The sequence below is a fragment of the Phyllostomus discolor genome, chromosome 6, assembly GCF_004126475.2.
Source record: "Phyllostomus discolor isolate MPI-MPIP mPhyDis1 chromosome 6, mPhyDis1.pri.v3, whole genome shotgun sequence".
Classification (NCBI taxonomy): Eukaryota; Metazoa; Chordata; class Mammalia; order Chiroptera; family Phyllostomidae; genus Phyllostomus; species Phyllostomus discolor.
The window spans coordinates 160,485,399-160,504,073 of record NC_040908.2 but is presented as its reverse complement, the minus strand read 5'-3'; the positions used below and the strand labels follow the sequence as shown (position 1 = coordinate 160,504,073).

General features: G+C 40.4%; 1 protein-coding gene across 1 annotated transcript; it reads left to right on the top strand.

The window, feature by feature from the left end:
• Positions 1 to 12,673: 12,673 nt before the first annotated feature.
• On the top strand, positions 12,674 to 16,374 carry LOC114500703 (olfactory receptor 9I1-like). Its single transcript, XM_028517468.2, has 2 exons — positions 12,674 to 12,775; positions 14,771 to 16,374. Exon 2 carries the CDS (start codon positions 15,015 to 15,017, stop codon positions 15,954 to 15,956), a length of 942 nt encoding a protein of 313 aa, XP_028373269.1. The 5' UTR covers positions 12,674 to 12,775; positions 14,771 to 15,014; the 3' UTR covers positions 15,957 to 16,374.
• Positions 16,375 to 18,675: the final 2,301 nt, after the last annotated feature.

The window sequence follows — 18,675 nt, the reverse complement described above, 5'->3', positions numbered from 1 at the left end:
TAGTTTCTCCTGAACTCGCCAGCTGCATCTCACATAAACCCCCTCACTCCTATGCGGCAGCCACTCACTCTCTCAGTTCCCCTAGACATCCTGTTTCACAGGTCCTTGCACTTGCAACTCTTTCTCCCTGCAATAGTCCCTGCCACCCATGACTCTGACATACTTACTCTTGAAGCCTCAGCTTAAATGTTAGTTCCCTCAGGGAAGCCTTTTCTGACCACACCAAACTAGGTCAGAACCCTATTATATAGTATAACAATACCCTGTGCTTCTTTTGTGCCTTTTTCCCATATCAAATGAAAGAAAATCAATTAACTGTGTAATGGTTTAATATCTGTCTATGCCCCAGGTTCTACTCTCCAGAAGGAACAATGCCTATCTTATTTATTACTATGTGCTGGAACCTTATATTATGTTCGGTACATAGCAGATTGTCCGTAAATATTTGCTGACATGATGAATAAGATAGAATCTCTATAGAAATGTTTCTCAAATAATATTTCTCGTAGCTATAGAGGTCATTAAAACTTGGCACTTGGATTCATAGTTATCTGTCTTCGGATAATAAAGTAAATGCCCTCTAAGAGATAGAAGTGGATAGTGCTTTTCATTATGGGAGAATAGAAAACAGCTTGAGCTGATTGAGGCAGATGGTCCACGAACAATGCCTCAGAAATAAAATAGAGCTTCTGACCTTTGGTGATCAAGGAATATTTCAAAAGTTATATATGGCACTCAGTTCAGCTCTACATCAAGATCGAATTGTTTCCAATAATTAATGCAAATCATTACATCTCTCTTTGATTCTACAGTGTCTTGGTCCTCTACGCTATCTTGGGAAGTAGGCTAACATATTCTAGTTCAACATTTCCCAGTCACATCTCCTTTCCTCTCTATTTTTTCTTTCTCTGTTTAGCTACTTGTGTTTTTTAATGACAAACGCCTAACTTGGACATGATTGAATGTGGAGAAAAGGTTTTTCTGGTCAAGGCTGATTTCCGCCTCACTACCCACAACCAAAGAATGTGACTGCCTTTATTATGTAAATAATAAGTTATTCTTTTGTAATTATCCAAGGTGCAAAAATTAGCTTTGTAGAAAAAAAAAAAGTTGAGTACCTAAGAAAACACTCAACAATACCAAGGTCAGATCAGAAAAATAAATTTTACATTTTATAGCATGCTATTATTGATAAAGTCCTTTGTCATTCCATCTGTCTTAATTCTGGCTTTAATCATAGCAATTTTTATTGATGTGAAAACATAGGCAGACAATTTCTGGATCAAGGTCATAGAGCTAATAAATAAATCATTAAAACCCAAACTGTATTTTTCTGCTCTAATATATCTTTGGAATTACAAGATCCAGATTGTGTGTTAAGGGGACAAGCCAAAAGTCAAAGGATGATTTGCAAGAACTTCTGAATCGATGGATCTCAAGTCTAATGCTACTTGGAAATCCTTATCCTATCAAGGGCTTTCTTCAGAGCCTCCTTCACTTCCTTGTTTCTCAGGGTATAAGATCCCTTCAGAATGACCCAAATGATGAACAGGTAGCATATAAGGACCAGCACTACAATGCTGGTTGATGTGACCCAGAAAGCAAAGAGGTAGATCACTCATCCCATAGCCTCGTCTCATATATAGGCAAGCTTCAGCAGGGGTGGAAGCTCACAAAAGAAATCCATATGTTTGGACTTCCAGAAGGAGACTGAGAAGGTGTACCCAGTATGGATCATGGAATTGAGCATGCCACCAGAACATGCCCCAGCCACCAGCCCCAGGCACATCTGTGGTGTCATGGCAGTGGCATAAAGGAGGGGGTTATACACAACCAGATGTATACCATGTACACATAGTATAGGTTATAACCTATAATGGTCTAACCTATTCCATTATAACCTATAATGGTCATAGGCTATCACAGTCAAAAGGAATCATTTAGGCCTATCACAGGGTAGAGAAAAAAGAACTGGGTAGCTCAGCACGCTTAGGTGATGACCATCTTATCAGTATCCAAGGTCTCAAGCAACTGAGGGACAATAACAGAGGAGTAGAAAATGCGCAGGAAGGAAAGGGGTCTGAGGAAGAAGTACATCGGAGTCTGGAGGGAGGCAAGGGTCACTCTGAATCAGCACTATCATGCCCAGGCTGCCTGCCGTGGTGATGAGATAAAGAACCAAGCACACAAAGAAGAGGCCTGCCTGCAGGTGGAGCCCCATCAGAATGAATTCTGTCACCACAGTGCCATTCTCTGCCATGAATCCTCGCTTGTACACCGACATTTGAAAAATGAAGTCTCATTAAAGATAAATTCAGATGAACACGGCTGGATATGATCATTTTTAGTAATGATAACAATCTCCTGGATTTATAAAGCATTTGACATTCTTTACAGACTTTATTTCATTTGACTTTTCAGAAATCCTCGGATGTATAAATTGTTAATCACGTTTTCAAGAGAAGAATATGAGGGTCAAAGAGGCAAAGTGACTAGTTCACAATTTCATAGTTAATGAAGAGGCAAAGCCAGAGCTAGAACTCAGTTCCTTAGACATTTCCAAACTTCCCAAATTAAAAACTTCCTCAGCCTCACTGCAGAGTCAGAAAATTCCACTTTGTTGGTGAAACCCTAGTGGTAAAGCGTTAAGGACATGGGCTTTGAAATCAGACCTAATTCCAAATTTCTGGAGACCTTGGGTAAGTACATTCATCTTTTTGTGAACCTCAGTCTCCCTGTTGGTTTATTGTGCATTTCAACACCAAAGTCACAATATTATTGTGAAAGACATAAGCACATTCTATGCCTAGCACATGGTCTGACTCACACACTGAGAATTATTTTTCTCTGAGTTATGCAACAATGTAAGTAATACACTCCTGGGTTCATGTGCATTCTGGAATCTTATCTCCTAGTCCACGGCCCCCCAGAGCCCCAATATCAACCCTATCTTTCTTTACAGTTCTTCTGGTGCACATATAAACACAATGGAGTTGGGTGCAAGAAGTGAGCTGTGAAGAGCAAAGAACCTCTACAACCTGTTACGGGGCAAGCCATTTCTTCCCCTCTGTTTCTCCCAGGCAACATGGCCTGGTTTCCAAGTTCTCCTCTTTTTCTGAAGGACCTGTATAATTTTTTTAAATGCCAGATCAATATCAGTCAGTGAGATACAGGCATGGAGCCATTCCAGAGTTAGCCTGCACAGCTCATTAAGGGGCAAAGCCAACATGCTGAGTTTAGAGTTCCAGTACAGATGGAGTTCTTGCCAGGTACTTGGACAATCTTGCTTCTGTACCTTTGGCTGGTGATAATTTGGGGCAGTGGAAATACTGAATACTTCAAAGGTGATTCTTCTTGTAATTCTCCCAACCTTGAAATAAAAACTGAATTTGAGAAAGATCTCATGGGATTTCAGATAAATAAGAAAATGAAACTTTGCTCAATGTTTGGAAAAAGCTGAACTACTGGTGACATAAAGGTCAGCATCTGGTGCTTCCCCCAACTGAATTCCTGATAACGTAAGTATTTGGGAGTTTTTTTCTTTCCTTAGGGGCCATACTAATTCTGACCTTTGACCAAAACAATGACTTGCTGGGTTCTGAAAGGAATTCACACAAATCATCCTGACCAAAGAGGGGAACGAGAGAGAAAGACAGAGAGAGACAGAGAGAGAGAGAGAGAGAGAGAGAGAGAGAGAATACATTCATTTATCCATCCAGTATGAGTCTGCTGAGAACTTACCATGTGCCAAGCACACCTCTGCCTGCTTAGAACAAAATAGACAGAGATCTTTGCCCTTGTAGAGCTGCCATGCTAGCAGAGAGCTAAGTATATACAACATATTTTAAGTATATTTCTACCATGATATAAGATGATAAATGACATGAAAAAAAATTTAAAAAGAAGAATAGCAGGGTGTAAAAAAATTGGGAGAGCCAACTAAGGAGAGGAGTATTCAATAGGTCTGTCAGGGAAGGTTCTCTGAAAAGATGACATTTTAGCAGAAATGCAGGGGATCAGGCAACTATTCATGCTTATTTGCACATGTCGTTATCCAAGAGCAATAGAAAATAAAGATGCAAATCACCTGCAGTGGACTACCCCGATTTCACTACAAAATATGCTGAGTTCTTCAGGTCCTTGTGAGACATTTTCAAGGCAATGTTGTTCAGACAGGTCAGCCTCCTAACACTAAGGAGGTCTGTAAGGCATCAGAGGCTCGCTGATCAGCCTATGGTCATTTAGCAGAAAGGGAAGGCTGGAATCCCAACAATAGAGCATAGTGGCTAAGAAAATGGGCTTTGCACTCAGACAGCTTGTTATTCCAAACTCAAACTCAGTCATTTCTATTTGTGTGACCTTGGACAAGGCACTTGACCCCCCGAGTCTCAGTGTCGACATCTACTGCAATAATAACAATACTGTGTACTGCTGTGTTGTGAGAGGTAAATGAGATAATTCATGAAAACACACACACTGTGCAGAGTACACAGGAAACAACCCATGTAATTCTTACACAAGTGTTTTTCAACTGCTACATTGTTTCCATCATTCAGAAAATTAATTTACCCCCATTGTATTGCTAAGTAAAATGAGGCTCCAAGTGGTTAAATCAACTTCCCAAGACCACACAATTAATAAATGGCAACAGGACTTCAGGCTCCAAATTTGTGATGTTTTCTGCTAAATCGCACCTTGGCTCATCACTTTGGCCCAGGAAGTAGGGTGCTATAGCCCACCTTCATGCAGCCCCATCTGAGCAGGAGCAGGTCAGTAGACCCACTTCCTTCCACTACTTCCTTCCACCACTTCCTTCCACTACTCTCCTAAGAGATGCCTTTAGATCTTCTCCGGGGGAGGGCAGCTATTTTCCTTTGGAGGAATGTCATGGTGGGGGAGGGACAGGCAGTTGACTTGGACAAGCCAGAGAGAACAGATATAATAGGAAGGCTGGACACAGTGTCCAGAGTCCTGAATTCAAGTCTGGTTTCTGCCACTGATGTACTGTGTCAACTTAAGCTACTATCTTCCCATCTTTGGATGTGTGTCCCCCCATGAGAAGGCTGCACCAAAGGACCTCAAGTGCTGTACCTTGTCCTATAACCTGATGGTCTCTTTTCTCCAATAAGAGATGGAAAGAGCGTCTATTAATAATAACGAAGAAGAACACAGACGACACTCACTCTGTGTCAGATACTGTTCTGGGTGTTTCACAAAAATTGCCTCATTTACTTCTCACAGCACCCCAAAACTGGATATTGTTATTATCCTTAACTATAGACTGGAAAACAGGAGGTTGCACAGATTAAGGCATTTGCTTTAAGTAAACCACTGAGCTGGGATTTGAACCTCAGTCTGTCAGACCCCAGCTTCCAACTGGGAAGTTGGGGTCTTCCATGCCGTTACCCACAAGTGTGGTAAAAACTAGTTACCATGTAGTAAGCACCTTTTTAGGCCCAGAATTTATATGCCTTATTCTCTATACTTGAGAAAGAAGGAGAGTCACAAAAGTTAAATAATGATTTTGGAAAATGACCCCAATTCAGAGTTATAAACTCTATACTCCCACTCCTTTTTGTAGAATCTCCTTTTTGCATATCTTGTCTGCAGGAATGGGTGGGTATATCAAGATACCATCAAATTAAACTCTAATGAGGAGTGTGCAGCTACCAAGGAACCATCCCCTCTCGCACATGTTTAAGGAACTAGACAAAAGTCACGCGAGCCAACCTTGCTCCTGGCCTCTCATTATCCCTTTGCCCAAATCTCATTCCTCATTTTTAATTTATGTTATCTTGCTACGTATCATGCATTTTTATAGGCCCCTTTACATTCTCTTTTGGAAAGTGCTATTGATGAATAAATAAATATAAAATAAAATGGCTTGTCGGCCCGATGCCAGGATAATCGGAAGGACTGGCCCGGCCAGCAGCAGACTGATAATAGTGCCGCAGGAGGACTTGGCCAAACGGCTTCTGAAAAGGCAGTGCATGCAGGGTGGTTCAACCTAAACCAGACTGATCTGCGCGTGATGGAGAAAGTCAGGGGCTCAAGGGAGAAAATGGAAAGCTTGGGGAGGTGTCCGGGTCTGTGGCCCTGAAGCCAGCTCTGAAATCTTCATACATTCCAATCACAAGACAGCGACTCAGGCCTCCCTATTGAGACCGTGAGCAGCAGAGAGACTCTCTTCACTTACAATACACCCCCATGTGATTCTTCTCAGCATCAGTGTGTCGGTTTTGCAATGGGCAGAGGAAAATGTTAAAGAAAACCAAGGTTTCCCAGTGTCAGCTGATCTTCCAAGGAGCTGGAAAGTTTGGTTCCCTCCAAGGACAGTCCCACTTTGCCGTGTGATGCATTGTTTAAATTCCTGAACTGGCCCAAAATGATTGATAATTCCAGATAGAACAACAGATCAGTTCCCTAATGATTAAGATTAGGAAAAACAAACAACAGCTCCATACAATCTCCAGGCAGAAGACCCATGGATCAGTACAGCCTCAGAGGGAAGGATTTGGTCCCAGGCCATTTAGATAATAAACTAAACTGCTGGGGAATATGAACAGAACACTGAAGCAGCAGTTTCCTGTTTTTGAAGCCCACAAAATAGTTGAAATTGCTGACTTTTAAGGATGCACAGGAAGAAAGTGAATCCTTAATGCCATCACGAACCCACCACGCTCCTTGGCATTGAGCAACATCGGCATTTCTCATTCTCAGAGATCTGTTATCTAATTGTTGATCGGACACATGAATATTCCACTTCCAGACACGCTTCCCCTGGTGGACTTCTGTAACTCTAGTTATGTCTGCTCAGGACCCTCAGCCTCATTTTTATGTCAGGCAATGGTAAAAACACCTAGGACATGTAATTCTCCCACATTCCAAAGCTAAACGGGACAGACCGTGAAATCATTTGCTCTTTGAAATTACTAATGCTCCCCAAACCTCCACTAACCCTCAGGAAACTAACAGGGGTTTCAGAAGAGAAAAAGTCCAGCAGGCTTTGGTGTTTAATAGGCTCTCCCTCTCATCTCAGAGCAGAGGAAGCACTGAGCTAGGAGTCAAAAGGGTTCTATGGAACAAACAAAATGTATGCAAAGATGATTCTAAAAGTAAAACATTTGTACTTGGAAGAAAGTGCTACAGTAATACATGCTGTGGAAAATATATAGCCATGGATCTTAAGAGTATTTATATAGCTCAGCAAACTAATCTACTTAGGTTCTCCAAGACAGGTTTAAAGTTATTTTTAAATAGTGAGGAATACAGTTTGTATAATGTGCCTAAAGTTAAGTAACCATTGCTCTCGGCTAGAAGTATGGAACAAAGATGCATAAAGGATCTATCTGCCTTTATAATCTGTGCCAGGCAGTAAGCTGGACACTAGTGATGAGCACATTGAACTAAATGGGCATAGATGACAGTGATTCGACCTCTGCCACTGTATTAGAATTGTCTCATCTATTTGTGATGACTTAAAGAGGAAACAGGAATAAAGAAATGAGTTGCAAGATGCTTTGATGGTCACTCAAAGTATCAGAGTGGACCTGGGTCCTCAAAATGTTTAAAAAGTAAAAAAAAAACCATAGCTCCCTCCGCCCACACTCTCTCTACATTCAGGTAAAGAAGTAGCTCAATCTGGAAATTTAAATAGGGTCCCTGTTTAATTTTCCTTTTCCTTGGAAGCTTATTTGGAAAAAATTTTCATTGGTAATTTCTTATTGGAATTAAAACTCATAAATGTATAGAAGCAAGTCTCTGAAAATAGCAAAAGGCAAACCAGCATGGTGTCACAGAACCAGAATGCTTTGAAGATCTGTCACAGGGGGGTCAAACCCCAGCTAGTTGCTTAAATTCTCTGAACTTCAGCTCTTTTATCTATAAGATGGGCATGAACACTACCTAACTCTTCTGGATATCTACCAAAAAATTTTGAAAGCATTTGCAAAGATATACATACACCCTTATGATCAGTACAGCATTCTTCAGTAGCCAAAACATGGACACAATCGAAGTGTCCTTTGTTAGAAGACTGGACAAAGAAGATGTGGTACATATATACAATGGACTACTACTCAGCCACAAGAAAACATGAAATACTGCCATTTGCAACAACATGGATAGATCTTAAGAATATTACGCTAAGCAAAGTAAGTCAGACAGAAAAAATTAAGAACCTATGATTTCATTCATATGTGGTATATAACACTAAAAGCAACAAATGAATAAATAAGAGAAACAAACAGAAACTCATAGACTCAGACAACAGTGTGGAGGTTACCAGAAGGAGGAGATGGGGTTAGTATAGGGTAAAAGGGATCAAATATATGGTGATGAAAGAAGATTTGACTTTGGGTGATGAACACACAATACACTATACAGATGATATATTATAGAATTGTAACCTGAAAACTGCACAATTATATATTAACTAATGTCACCCCAATAAAGTCAATAAAAATGTTTAAAAAGAAGGTGCCTGTGCCTTTAGTAGACTCTAGTCTCTCTCTGGTAGACAGATTCCCCACTGGTTTTCACAGCCAGATGTTATGTGGGCTCCTCTTTCCAGCTCTGGTGCTCTGTGCTGGGGAGCCCAGCAGGTGGTTGAGACCTCACTGTCCTCTGGGGGAACCTTTGAAGCTGAGATATCCCTTTAGAATCTCAGCAACTGTGCATGGGAGTGGCTCCGGCCCTTTCATGTCTCCACCCTTCCTACCAGTCTCAATATGACTTCTCCTGTAAATCCTTGGTTATAAGACTTCTCTTCAGCTAGGCTTTGGTTGGTTATTCAGTTGATTGCTCTTGTTCTATATTTTAGTTGTAATTCCAACTTTGTCTTGGGGGGGGGTCAGTGAGTGAAGCTTCCACCTACTCTGCTGACAACTTGAATCCTCCTAGGTTTAGTGTAAAAAAAAATATTCAGGTTATCAAGTCCATTTTGAGCCTGAACTGTGGTTCATTTTTTTCTCTGATCCACTATGGTCACACTTACCTTTGGCAGAACCAAGGATTCCTTCCCTAGTCCAGAAGTCTGGGCCAGTTGAGAGCAGAATGTGGTATCTAAATGGGGCTTTGGGGCCATATGAACAAACATCTTCATCACCTGTAGCTTGTGAGCCCCAGCATCCACAGAGGTACCTCTTAATAGCTACCTGGATCTGTGCCCTATCCTCAGTGCTCCAGGAAGGCAATTAGAAGACTGGGGTGAGGGAGTTTGCCACGGATTCAGGGTGGGTGGTCTGTAATCAGACCCTAAGCTTCTTCTAATTAGGCTTCTCTGATTCCAAGAGAAAAGACACCTTCAGAAAAGGACCCCTGCAAAGTTAGCTTTCTCAGTTTCTTCCTCACTCAAGCTTGGTCCTATCTGGCAGCCTCACCATAAATTAATCCTATTTTGGAGATGGGGTGGGGGATACCTCTGCATTCTGCTCCATGAAGAGTTATCATCAACTCAAGGCGATGCTTTCTGACCAATCTCATTTATGGGGCACAAGTGAAATAAGAGATTGTGTGAAGTTCCAGCAGCCTGCTTACTCATTTACTCAACTAATATTAATAATCTACATACAAAGTACTTAAAGCAGTGCCTAGTATACTATGTTAGTTTTACCTATGTTTAACCTATTAACTCCTCACAACAATCCTGTAAGGTAGATACTACTATTATTCTGCTCTACCAGTGAGGAAACTGAAACTCAGAGAAGTGAAATAGCCACCCATAGTCACACAGGTAGTAAGAGGAAGGGCTGAGATTGCAACCACGAGAGGCTGGCTCCAGACACCTTGCTCTTAACCACTATCCTGTACTTCCTGGTATCAGTTAGCTGACTGTAAATACAACTCACTTAGTATAAAATATTTGGACAATATCAAAAGAGTAAAGGAAGACATTTAAACCACTATAATCACACCATGCCGATACACACTATTAATAGTTGGCAGGAAAGGCATTAGAACATTGTTATTTCCACAAGTTCCCCAGGGGATGTTCGATGAAATACTGTCATTACTGGTATATTCTCTCTACTTCTCTGCCTTGTCCCAATTGCTACTCTCCCCTCTAAGCCACTCCAGGGAACATTTTCAATACAGTACATGTACTCTTGTAACTACAGAGTTATTTCGATGAGTATTTAATTAACAGGAAATGATAATAAATATTGTCAAAGGTGCATTGGGAGATAGAATTGTCTGTTCTGCCAAAAGTCCTAATCTGTGGCTGCCTCCCTTATTTATAATATATTCTTGCATCATTTGACACCTGCAATTGCAAAAACCACCCTAGTGTGACTGAATGCTTGTTAATTATCAAAGGGTTTTATGCCAGCCATGTTAGTTTGGAGTGACTGGGCCACATGGCCTCCTTGAGACCCTGATTGCTGAAAAACTTCTGGATTGACGAGTGGATGAATGCATACAGGGCAAAGGGTTGATTCTCCTGAAAGGGGTGATTGTCTCTGGAAGCAGAACATATGTTATTAGAAGGAAACAAGACAGGTTCTCCAGAAGCCCACAGCCTAGCAGGGAGATGGAACCAACCACCAAGGAACAGCCATGAGCAAATGAGTAAGGCAAGTGGAATTAGGTGCCAAATCATGTGGTTATAACAAAGGGTATGTGGGTTTCAGAGACCAGGGAAGTAATGCAAGCTGAAATAGCTGGAAAAAGCTGCGCATAGAAACTCCAGCCATAGATCTTTACAGAAGGTTAACTAACAAGCTACTCTGCGTACAGATTCAAATGAACCATGTTTATCCTCATTCCCTCCTGAACCAATAATCACCCTTCCTTATGAAATTCTCAGCAGACTACACAGGTAGGTTTCAGCCCTTGAAATGAGACCTGACATCGGGTCTAAGGATGAATGAAGTTGAAAGAGAACTTCACATGAGTCCTCAGAGCTGAACTCCAGTCCTGGCATTAGCACTGACTGGCTGGGACAGCAGGCCACTGAGGGCCACTGGCAAAGAGGAACCAAGTTCATTCCCTACAGAAACTGCAAATGAGCTTTCAGGCCAATGAAACTTAGGCGTTGCCAAGAGATCCCACAAGATTTGTGGGTTTTTTTTAATAATTTTTATTTCTCAGTTATAATTGACACACAATATTATATTGATTTCAGGTGTACTGCATAGTGATTAGATATCTATGTAACTTACGAAGTAATCACCCTGGTACGTGTAATAGCTATCTGACACCATGCACAGCTCCTACAATATTATTGACTATGTTCCCCATGCTGTACTTTACATCTCAGTGACTGTTTTTATAACTGGCAATTTGCACATCTTAATCCCTTTCCCTTTTTTACCCATTCCTCCAAACCCCTTCACTCTCATCTGGCAACCATCAAAATGTTCTCTGGATCTATGAGTTTGTTTCTGTTTTGTTTGTTCATTTCTTTCTATGAGATTTGTTTTTAATCCTCTCAGATGTGTGGAGAAGATGAGATAATGAGCTCCCGCTGAAGTGTGCTCTTCCAGACACGGCTGGCTTTTCCCAGGAGCCCTGGGGGCTGTCCCAGGTGTTGCTTCATGATTCAGGAACCACACTTGCGCTCACTGTATCCCTCCCACAAGACCGTCCCCAAAAGCACTTTAAATATCTCTCTGGTTTTCTTGGTAAGAAGGAACCTAAAATCTGTCAGCCATATTAATCTATTTGAACAGTATTAGCTCAAATGACCTTAGATTACTTTGATTCCAAACCTAAGATAAACCCAACTGGATAATTTCACCAGGTAATTAAGATATAATTGTGACTTTAATAGCATTGAGAGGATACTGGCTCTGAAGTAAGATTCACACAAACTAGGGAAGGTGAAACTGGGCAGAGAATCTGGCCATTGTCATCACAACTAGTCATCTAATGGGATTGTGTCCAGACTGGAATTTTAACTCTTGTATAAAATACTCAAGTGAGACTAGGTAATTTTTTTAAGCCTGTAGATGTAATCTCTTTGACCTTATGTGTTTCCAGGTAAATTTTAGGAAATATAAACAGCGTCATGGGTCAAGAGTGGGATATTAGACTGCATTGCTGAGGCAAGGGACTTTTTAGTAAATTATGCTACTTCCCTTAATTATGCTGGAGGTAGGATTGATCATATGTACTATAGCTTTAGCTTTGGAATAAGACAGACCTGAATTATAATCTGGGCTTTTTCACTGACTAATCATGTCACCCTGGGCAAGTTACTTAACTATTCAGAGTCTTCATTTTCTCCAGGATAAAATATTACCTCTAGCATGGGGTCACTTTTAGAATTATGTGAGAAAAGGTATGTAAAATGTTTGTATCCTGATTGGCACAGAGCAGATGCTTAATAAATGATGACCAGTATTAGGAAGGGCATCACACCATCGTGATTCAGCATCCCTGTTCTGGGGTCAAGGAGACCATGCTTAAAATCTGAACATCTTCTCTTTCCAGCTATGAAACCTTAGGCAAAATACGCAATGTTTATAAGCCTCAGTTTCTTATAAAATAAAAATAAATATTCCACTCTCACAATGTTACCGTCAAGTTGAAATGAAATAAAGCCTTTACCATGTTCAGCCACCTGACTCGGGGCAAGACCTAAGTAATGTTCACAGTAATATGTTGAGACAGCAATCCCAATACGGTGAGGAGAGTTAACTTACTTAAGCTCCTTCATTCTCCCCAGTGGACTCAACCTTTGGAATCAAGAGAAAGAAGAGTTTGGGAGAACACTTGAAGTTCAAGTAAGCAAAAAGTTTAGGAGCCCCTCATCTCTGAAGGGTTCACCCAGGTAAGATGGTCTCTCTTTCCTCACTCCTTTCAGAGATCTCATATTTTCCTATATTACATATTATAAACAAAACATTTTACAAGTGAGGATAGCAGCCCATGTGTCCCTGGGCTTTCTTAAAATGTCTACTGGTCATAGACCTTGTTTTTGCTCTTGTAAACTGTTCTGGGTTCAAGAAGCCTGTTGCTGCCCTCTACTCTGGGTCCACCCTAGCTGCTGGCACCCCAAACCCCTTCTTAAATAAGATCATAAAGAACTGGGTGTCACTTTATGGTCCTGAAACTTTTCCTTATGGAAAATATTCTTAAAATTGTCTTTCTGAAAAATAAACATGCTCTACCACATTAGGTAAAAATCCATTTAAGTTTTCAAAAAGCATTATTATGTTTCTATTTATTATTGAGAAACTTGAGGCTCTATGTGGTTAAACAATTTTCCCAAGAACTTTCTAAAGATGGGATATGGCCCAACTAAGTCTAGCTTAACCCTAAAAGAAGAAAGAAGAAAAGATATGAACTACCCCCTGAAATTCCAAAATCAAACTTAATCCTCTTCTCCCATGGAAGATGAGTATTTGTCTAACCCTCATCTTAGAGGTGCTATGGTTTTAAAAGTTGAGACTTGGGTCTGCAGAATGTGTAATTCCTTTTCTGTAAGAGGACAGCAAGTTGTGGCAGAAAAAGCACAGAATTTAGAGTTAGAAAATCCTAGATTTAAGTGTTGATTCTGTTTATTCCATGTATGTGGCAAGTAAGGCAACTTCCTTAACCTCTGTAAGCTTCATTTTGGTCATCCGTAAAGTAGTTATGGCTATATTCAACTTGTGGGGCTGCTGGAAGGATCAGAGCTAATACATGAGGTGGGCTTAGCATGCATGTGGCACAAACCCAGCGTAGCTTCATCTGTGGCCCTATGATCTACCACCTAATCTCTGGTCAGGTGCACTGAACAACCTTGTCCCTAAATCACAGGGAACCCCAGGACCTTGCCATGGGATGGAAAGAAAATAGACTATGGCTATCTCAGAATTAGATATTGAGAAACATGTTAAAATCAGCCAAGTTTTCTCATGATTTAAAAGTAAGAAGGATATGATTATCTAAAGAACTACAGGGAGATTTTTACTCCACTCATCATAAAGATGAAGTAAAATCCAGGGAGACAGCAAAAGAAATTCATAGCAAAGAGCAGAGAATATACTATAGAATCATAAACATTCAGAACCCAGTGTCTCCCTCTCACTAGTGACCCCTGATTAGAGCTACAGGGAGCCCCCAAATCAAGATTAGAGTGGAAAAGATTAAAGTGGAGGGAAAGGCTTTTAGTTATCTGTTATTAATATTATGAGATATAACTGACAACAACTTTGTGTAAATTTAAGGTATTCAATGTACTGATTTGATATATTTCTATATGGCAATATGATTGCCACCATAGTATAAACTAACATCTCTTTTGTGTCACATAATTATCATGTCTTCTTTGTGATAAGAATAATTAAGAACTAATTTCTTGGCAACTTTGAAGTTTATAATGTAGTATTGTTAATTATAATCACTATGTTGTTCAAGTTTGTAGCCTTAAACAACATATTTTAATGCCAGGTGACTAAGAAATTTTTGGCCAAATGATGACTGATTATACAATTAGAAAAAAAATATATCAACAGGTAATATGAGGGAATAGCCAACATGAAGAGTAGATTCATCATCTTCCAACTTCTGAAAGGTTTTCATGAGAAAGGATTAAATTGTCATGAGTGTCTGGAAGGGGTAAAAACTAAGCCAATGTGTGGAAAATAAAGGCAGAGAGAATCCAGGTTCAAAAAGAGAATTAACGAGTAGAGCTATCCACAGATGAAGACCCACACAGCAACTTACAGCCACATGGAGAGTATGTGGTAGAGGACACTCCAGCATCCGATGGGGATTAGAACAGATGCTGAATAGATTCTTTCCAAATCTCAGAGTCTATATGTGCCTCTAATCTTCACAGAATTATCTAGATACAAACAAGAATTTGTTTGAATAAGAAACACCAGCTCATGGCTCAGCTTCAAAAAATACAGAAGAACATTGATGCCCCAGGAGAATCAGCCAGATACAGGATGTCTCAAAAACAAGTTCAATAAATTGGCCCACAAATATAAACCTAACTTTCACTGAGAAAGAAAGAAATTGTCCTTCAATTCTGAGATTTTTTCTTTATCTTATTCTCATCAAGAGTCCTCACTGAATCCATGGCCAAGAATAATCACACCAGAGTGACCGATTTCATTCTCATGGGCTTTATTGACTCCCCTGGGTTGGAGAGTCTCCTCTTTCTGGTGTTTCTGAACTTCTATCTAGTCACCCTTCTGGGGAATGTGGGGATGATTATTCTAATCAAACTGGATGTCCAACTCCACACCCCAATGTACTTCTTCCTGAGCCATCTCTCCCTCCTAGATGCCTGCTATACCTCAGTCATCACCCCTCAGATCCTGGCCACACTGGCCACAGGCAAGACAATCATCTCCTATGGCCAATGTGCTGCCCAGTTCTTTTTCTTCACCATTTGTGCAGGTACAGAGTGTTTCCTGCTGGGAGTGATGGCCTATGACCGCTACATCGCGGTTAGCAACCCACTGCTCTACACTGTGGCCATGAATCCCAAAATCTGCTGGAGGTTAGTGGTGGGAGCTTATGTCTGTGGGATATCAGGGGCCATCCTGCGTACCACATGCACCTTCACCCTCTCCTTCTGCGACAACAATCAGATTGACTTCTTCTTCTGTGACCTCCCACCCCTGCTGAAGCTTGCCTGTGGTGACACAACAAACACTGAGACTATTGTGTTCTTCAGCAACTTTGTGATTTTGGCCAATGCCTTGGTCATCCTGATTTCCTACGTGCTCATCATCAAGGCTGTTTTGAGAATGAAGTCTTCAGGTGGCAGGGCCAAGTCTTTCTCCACATGTGCCTCCCATCTCACTGCTGTGGCCCTTTTCTTTGGGACCCTCTGCTTCATGTATGTGCGGATTGGCTCAAGCAAATCTCCAGAAGAAGACAAGATTGTATCTGTCTTCTACACTGTGATCATCCCCATGCTGAACCCTCTGATCTATAGTCTGAGAAACAAGGATGTGAAAGCAGCCTTTAAAAGGGTCACTGGTAGGTTCCAAGTGTTTCGGAACGTGTAGATCTGAGTGAGAGGACCTCTCCTTTGGGTCCATTTTCTTCCCAGATCAATATATTTTAAGAGGCACCAACACTGTATGCAACCTGTAACTATGTACAAAAGGAAGATAAATAGGTGTCATGAGGCTCACAGAAAAAAACTGCAAATGTGGAAAAATTTGTTTCTTCTTCTCCCTCGCTCCCACCCCACATCCATTCCTAGCACCCAGAAGTCTCATTCTGCACTAGAACATCATGACTTATAGAACCTCAGGGGCCCAAGGTACCTTCAGTTTATCTCTTTTCACCCCATTACTCTTTGCATCCATGCTTGGGTTTCCCATTCTTTCTCTCTTATTTTTGCTCCCATCAATATTGTCTTTTTCTCTGTGTCTCAGATTATACCTGGGGATCTCTTTAAATAATACTGTGTCTTTTTTTTTCTTTTTTTTTCTTTTTTTTCTTTTATTTTAATCATTGTTCAAGTACAGTTTTCTCCCCCCTACTCCCATTCCAGCCCACCCACTTTTTTTCTTTTAATGTGTGAGTGACTGTTTATCTTAGTACATAAGGAGTGTTGTATAAGACAAAACTGAGTTTCTAAGTGGTCAAAGGAAGTGATTGAGAAACAGGTTTTCAAGCCCAGGTTGCCCCCTTGGAGTGTCTTCTTCTTGTTCATGCCAGGAAAAATGGAATTTGCAAATTACCTTCCCATTTGATTACTCATTGGTTTTGTTGTTCCTGCTTTAACTCTACTCTGACGTCGTCAAGATTAACTAAATCACCTTCTCTTTGGGGATGTCTGCTCAATGACCAATGCCCTAGTTTCTGGGAGGTACGATGCATTGTTTCTCCTCCTCATCCCCATTGTCTGCCTCATAAACTCCTATCACTTCTCTTCTCCATAAACTTCTCCATTTACTCCATAAACTTCTCTTCTACCAAGCATCCCATTTCCAAGAAGAGCAAAGTCAGACAGCAAAGTCAGGTATAAGGAGAAAGTTAAACCACATATTTCTTCTAGAGAAATATATTTCATGAGAGCAGAAGTTACTGTAACTCCTGCACTAGAGTGCAAAGTTCTGCAGGGCAGAGTGTGTTTTCGTGTGAACTCATCCTCAGGTGAGTGAAGATGTGGTGAAATATAAGATTCCCAATTTTGCTATTAAGAAAACATTTTTTTCATAGTCCCTATGGACTTTTACTAGAGTCTGCTTATTCAGAATACATAACAGTAGACAAAGCAAAGCTTTCAGAGTAAGACTTATATGTGAATCCCGATTGTACCACTAATTCACTGTGAAACCTAGGGTAAATGGTTTAATTTCTCAGTTTCTAAATGTCCTCAGATCTAAAACAAATGTAACAGCTCCTAATTCAAGAGCATTTTGTGCTCTTGTTGGTGTAGCTCAGTGGATTGAGTGCTGGCCTGTGAACCAAAGGGTTGCTGGTTCAATTCCCAGTCAGGGTACATGCCTGGGTTGTGGGCCAGGTCCCCAGTAGGGGGCACATAAGAGGCAGCCACACATTGATGTTTCTCTCCCTCTCTTTCTCCTTTCCTTCCCCCTCTCTAAAAATATATAAATAAGATATTTTAAAAGGAGCATATTATAAAAATTAAACAAAGTAATTAATAAATCTCTTAGCACAAATCAGCTACTCAATATATATTGTTCTCTTCCCTTTCCTTTCTCTCACTTTCTGATATCAACACCGGCCATTGACAAAAAATGAAATTGATCTCAGTGAAATGACACTGAAAGACAATGAACTGAGGAAGATGAATAACTCAATCTTTGTCACCCAAAAAATGAAATGAGCTTGGATGTTTAACTGGAGGGAGGGCACATTTATCTACATCCCACACAGTAAAAGTTAACAAAATGGTACCTTTTTATTGAATACATTGTTATACACCCAATGAATCTCTTTATCCAACCTTGATTTTATGACATGTTGATCCTCTGGGCCCCTACATATGGGAGCAACCACTTTGCTGAAATGGCCCACCACCCTGCCTGCACTTGTTTGGCTCAGAAATAAAAATTTTTGTTTAATAAAAATGTTTAGTAAACATTTTTACCTGGGCATTATGAAGCTGAACATGTAAAAGAGATTCAGAAAAGAAGACTAGGTTTATCAAAGTAGAGAAGTCAAGAGAGAGACAAGAATGAAACAATTATTCAAAGACAATATACAACAAAAGACTAAGAAAGAGCACTTCCAGGTTCCATTCCCTACTTATTGTATTGAGGGCAGTCACAGTAATTTTCTCACTTCCTGAAGGTACATTGGGATACTTCAATAAATTCCTATTTTTGCACTACTTCAAGCATGATCATCAGGTTCAGAAGACTCTATGCTTAATACAACTCTGTGAGAGAGAAGTTCAGCATATTGCAGTAGGTTTGCCTTTGTTGACACTGATTACATCTACACTCTGAATAAAGATTGCATCTCAGTCCCCTCTATACTTCTATGGTTCTCCTATTATAGAAGAAACTTCCCCACCCACAATGCTTTGCTTAGGTAACCACTGTTCTAGCACTTGACTTTGCCCTCCAGACTAGAACAAGCCACTGACCCAGTGCTCATCAGTGCATGAACAGAAAAGAGAGCCATGACATTCCCTAGAGTTTTTCAATGATTATTGAACAAAACCAATAAAGTTATGTATCTCTTTAGGATTGAAATTTTAAAATATGGAAAAGAATTAAGTCCACTAAGAAATGAGACTCACAA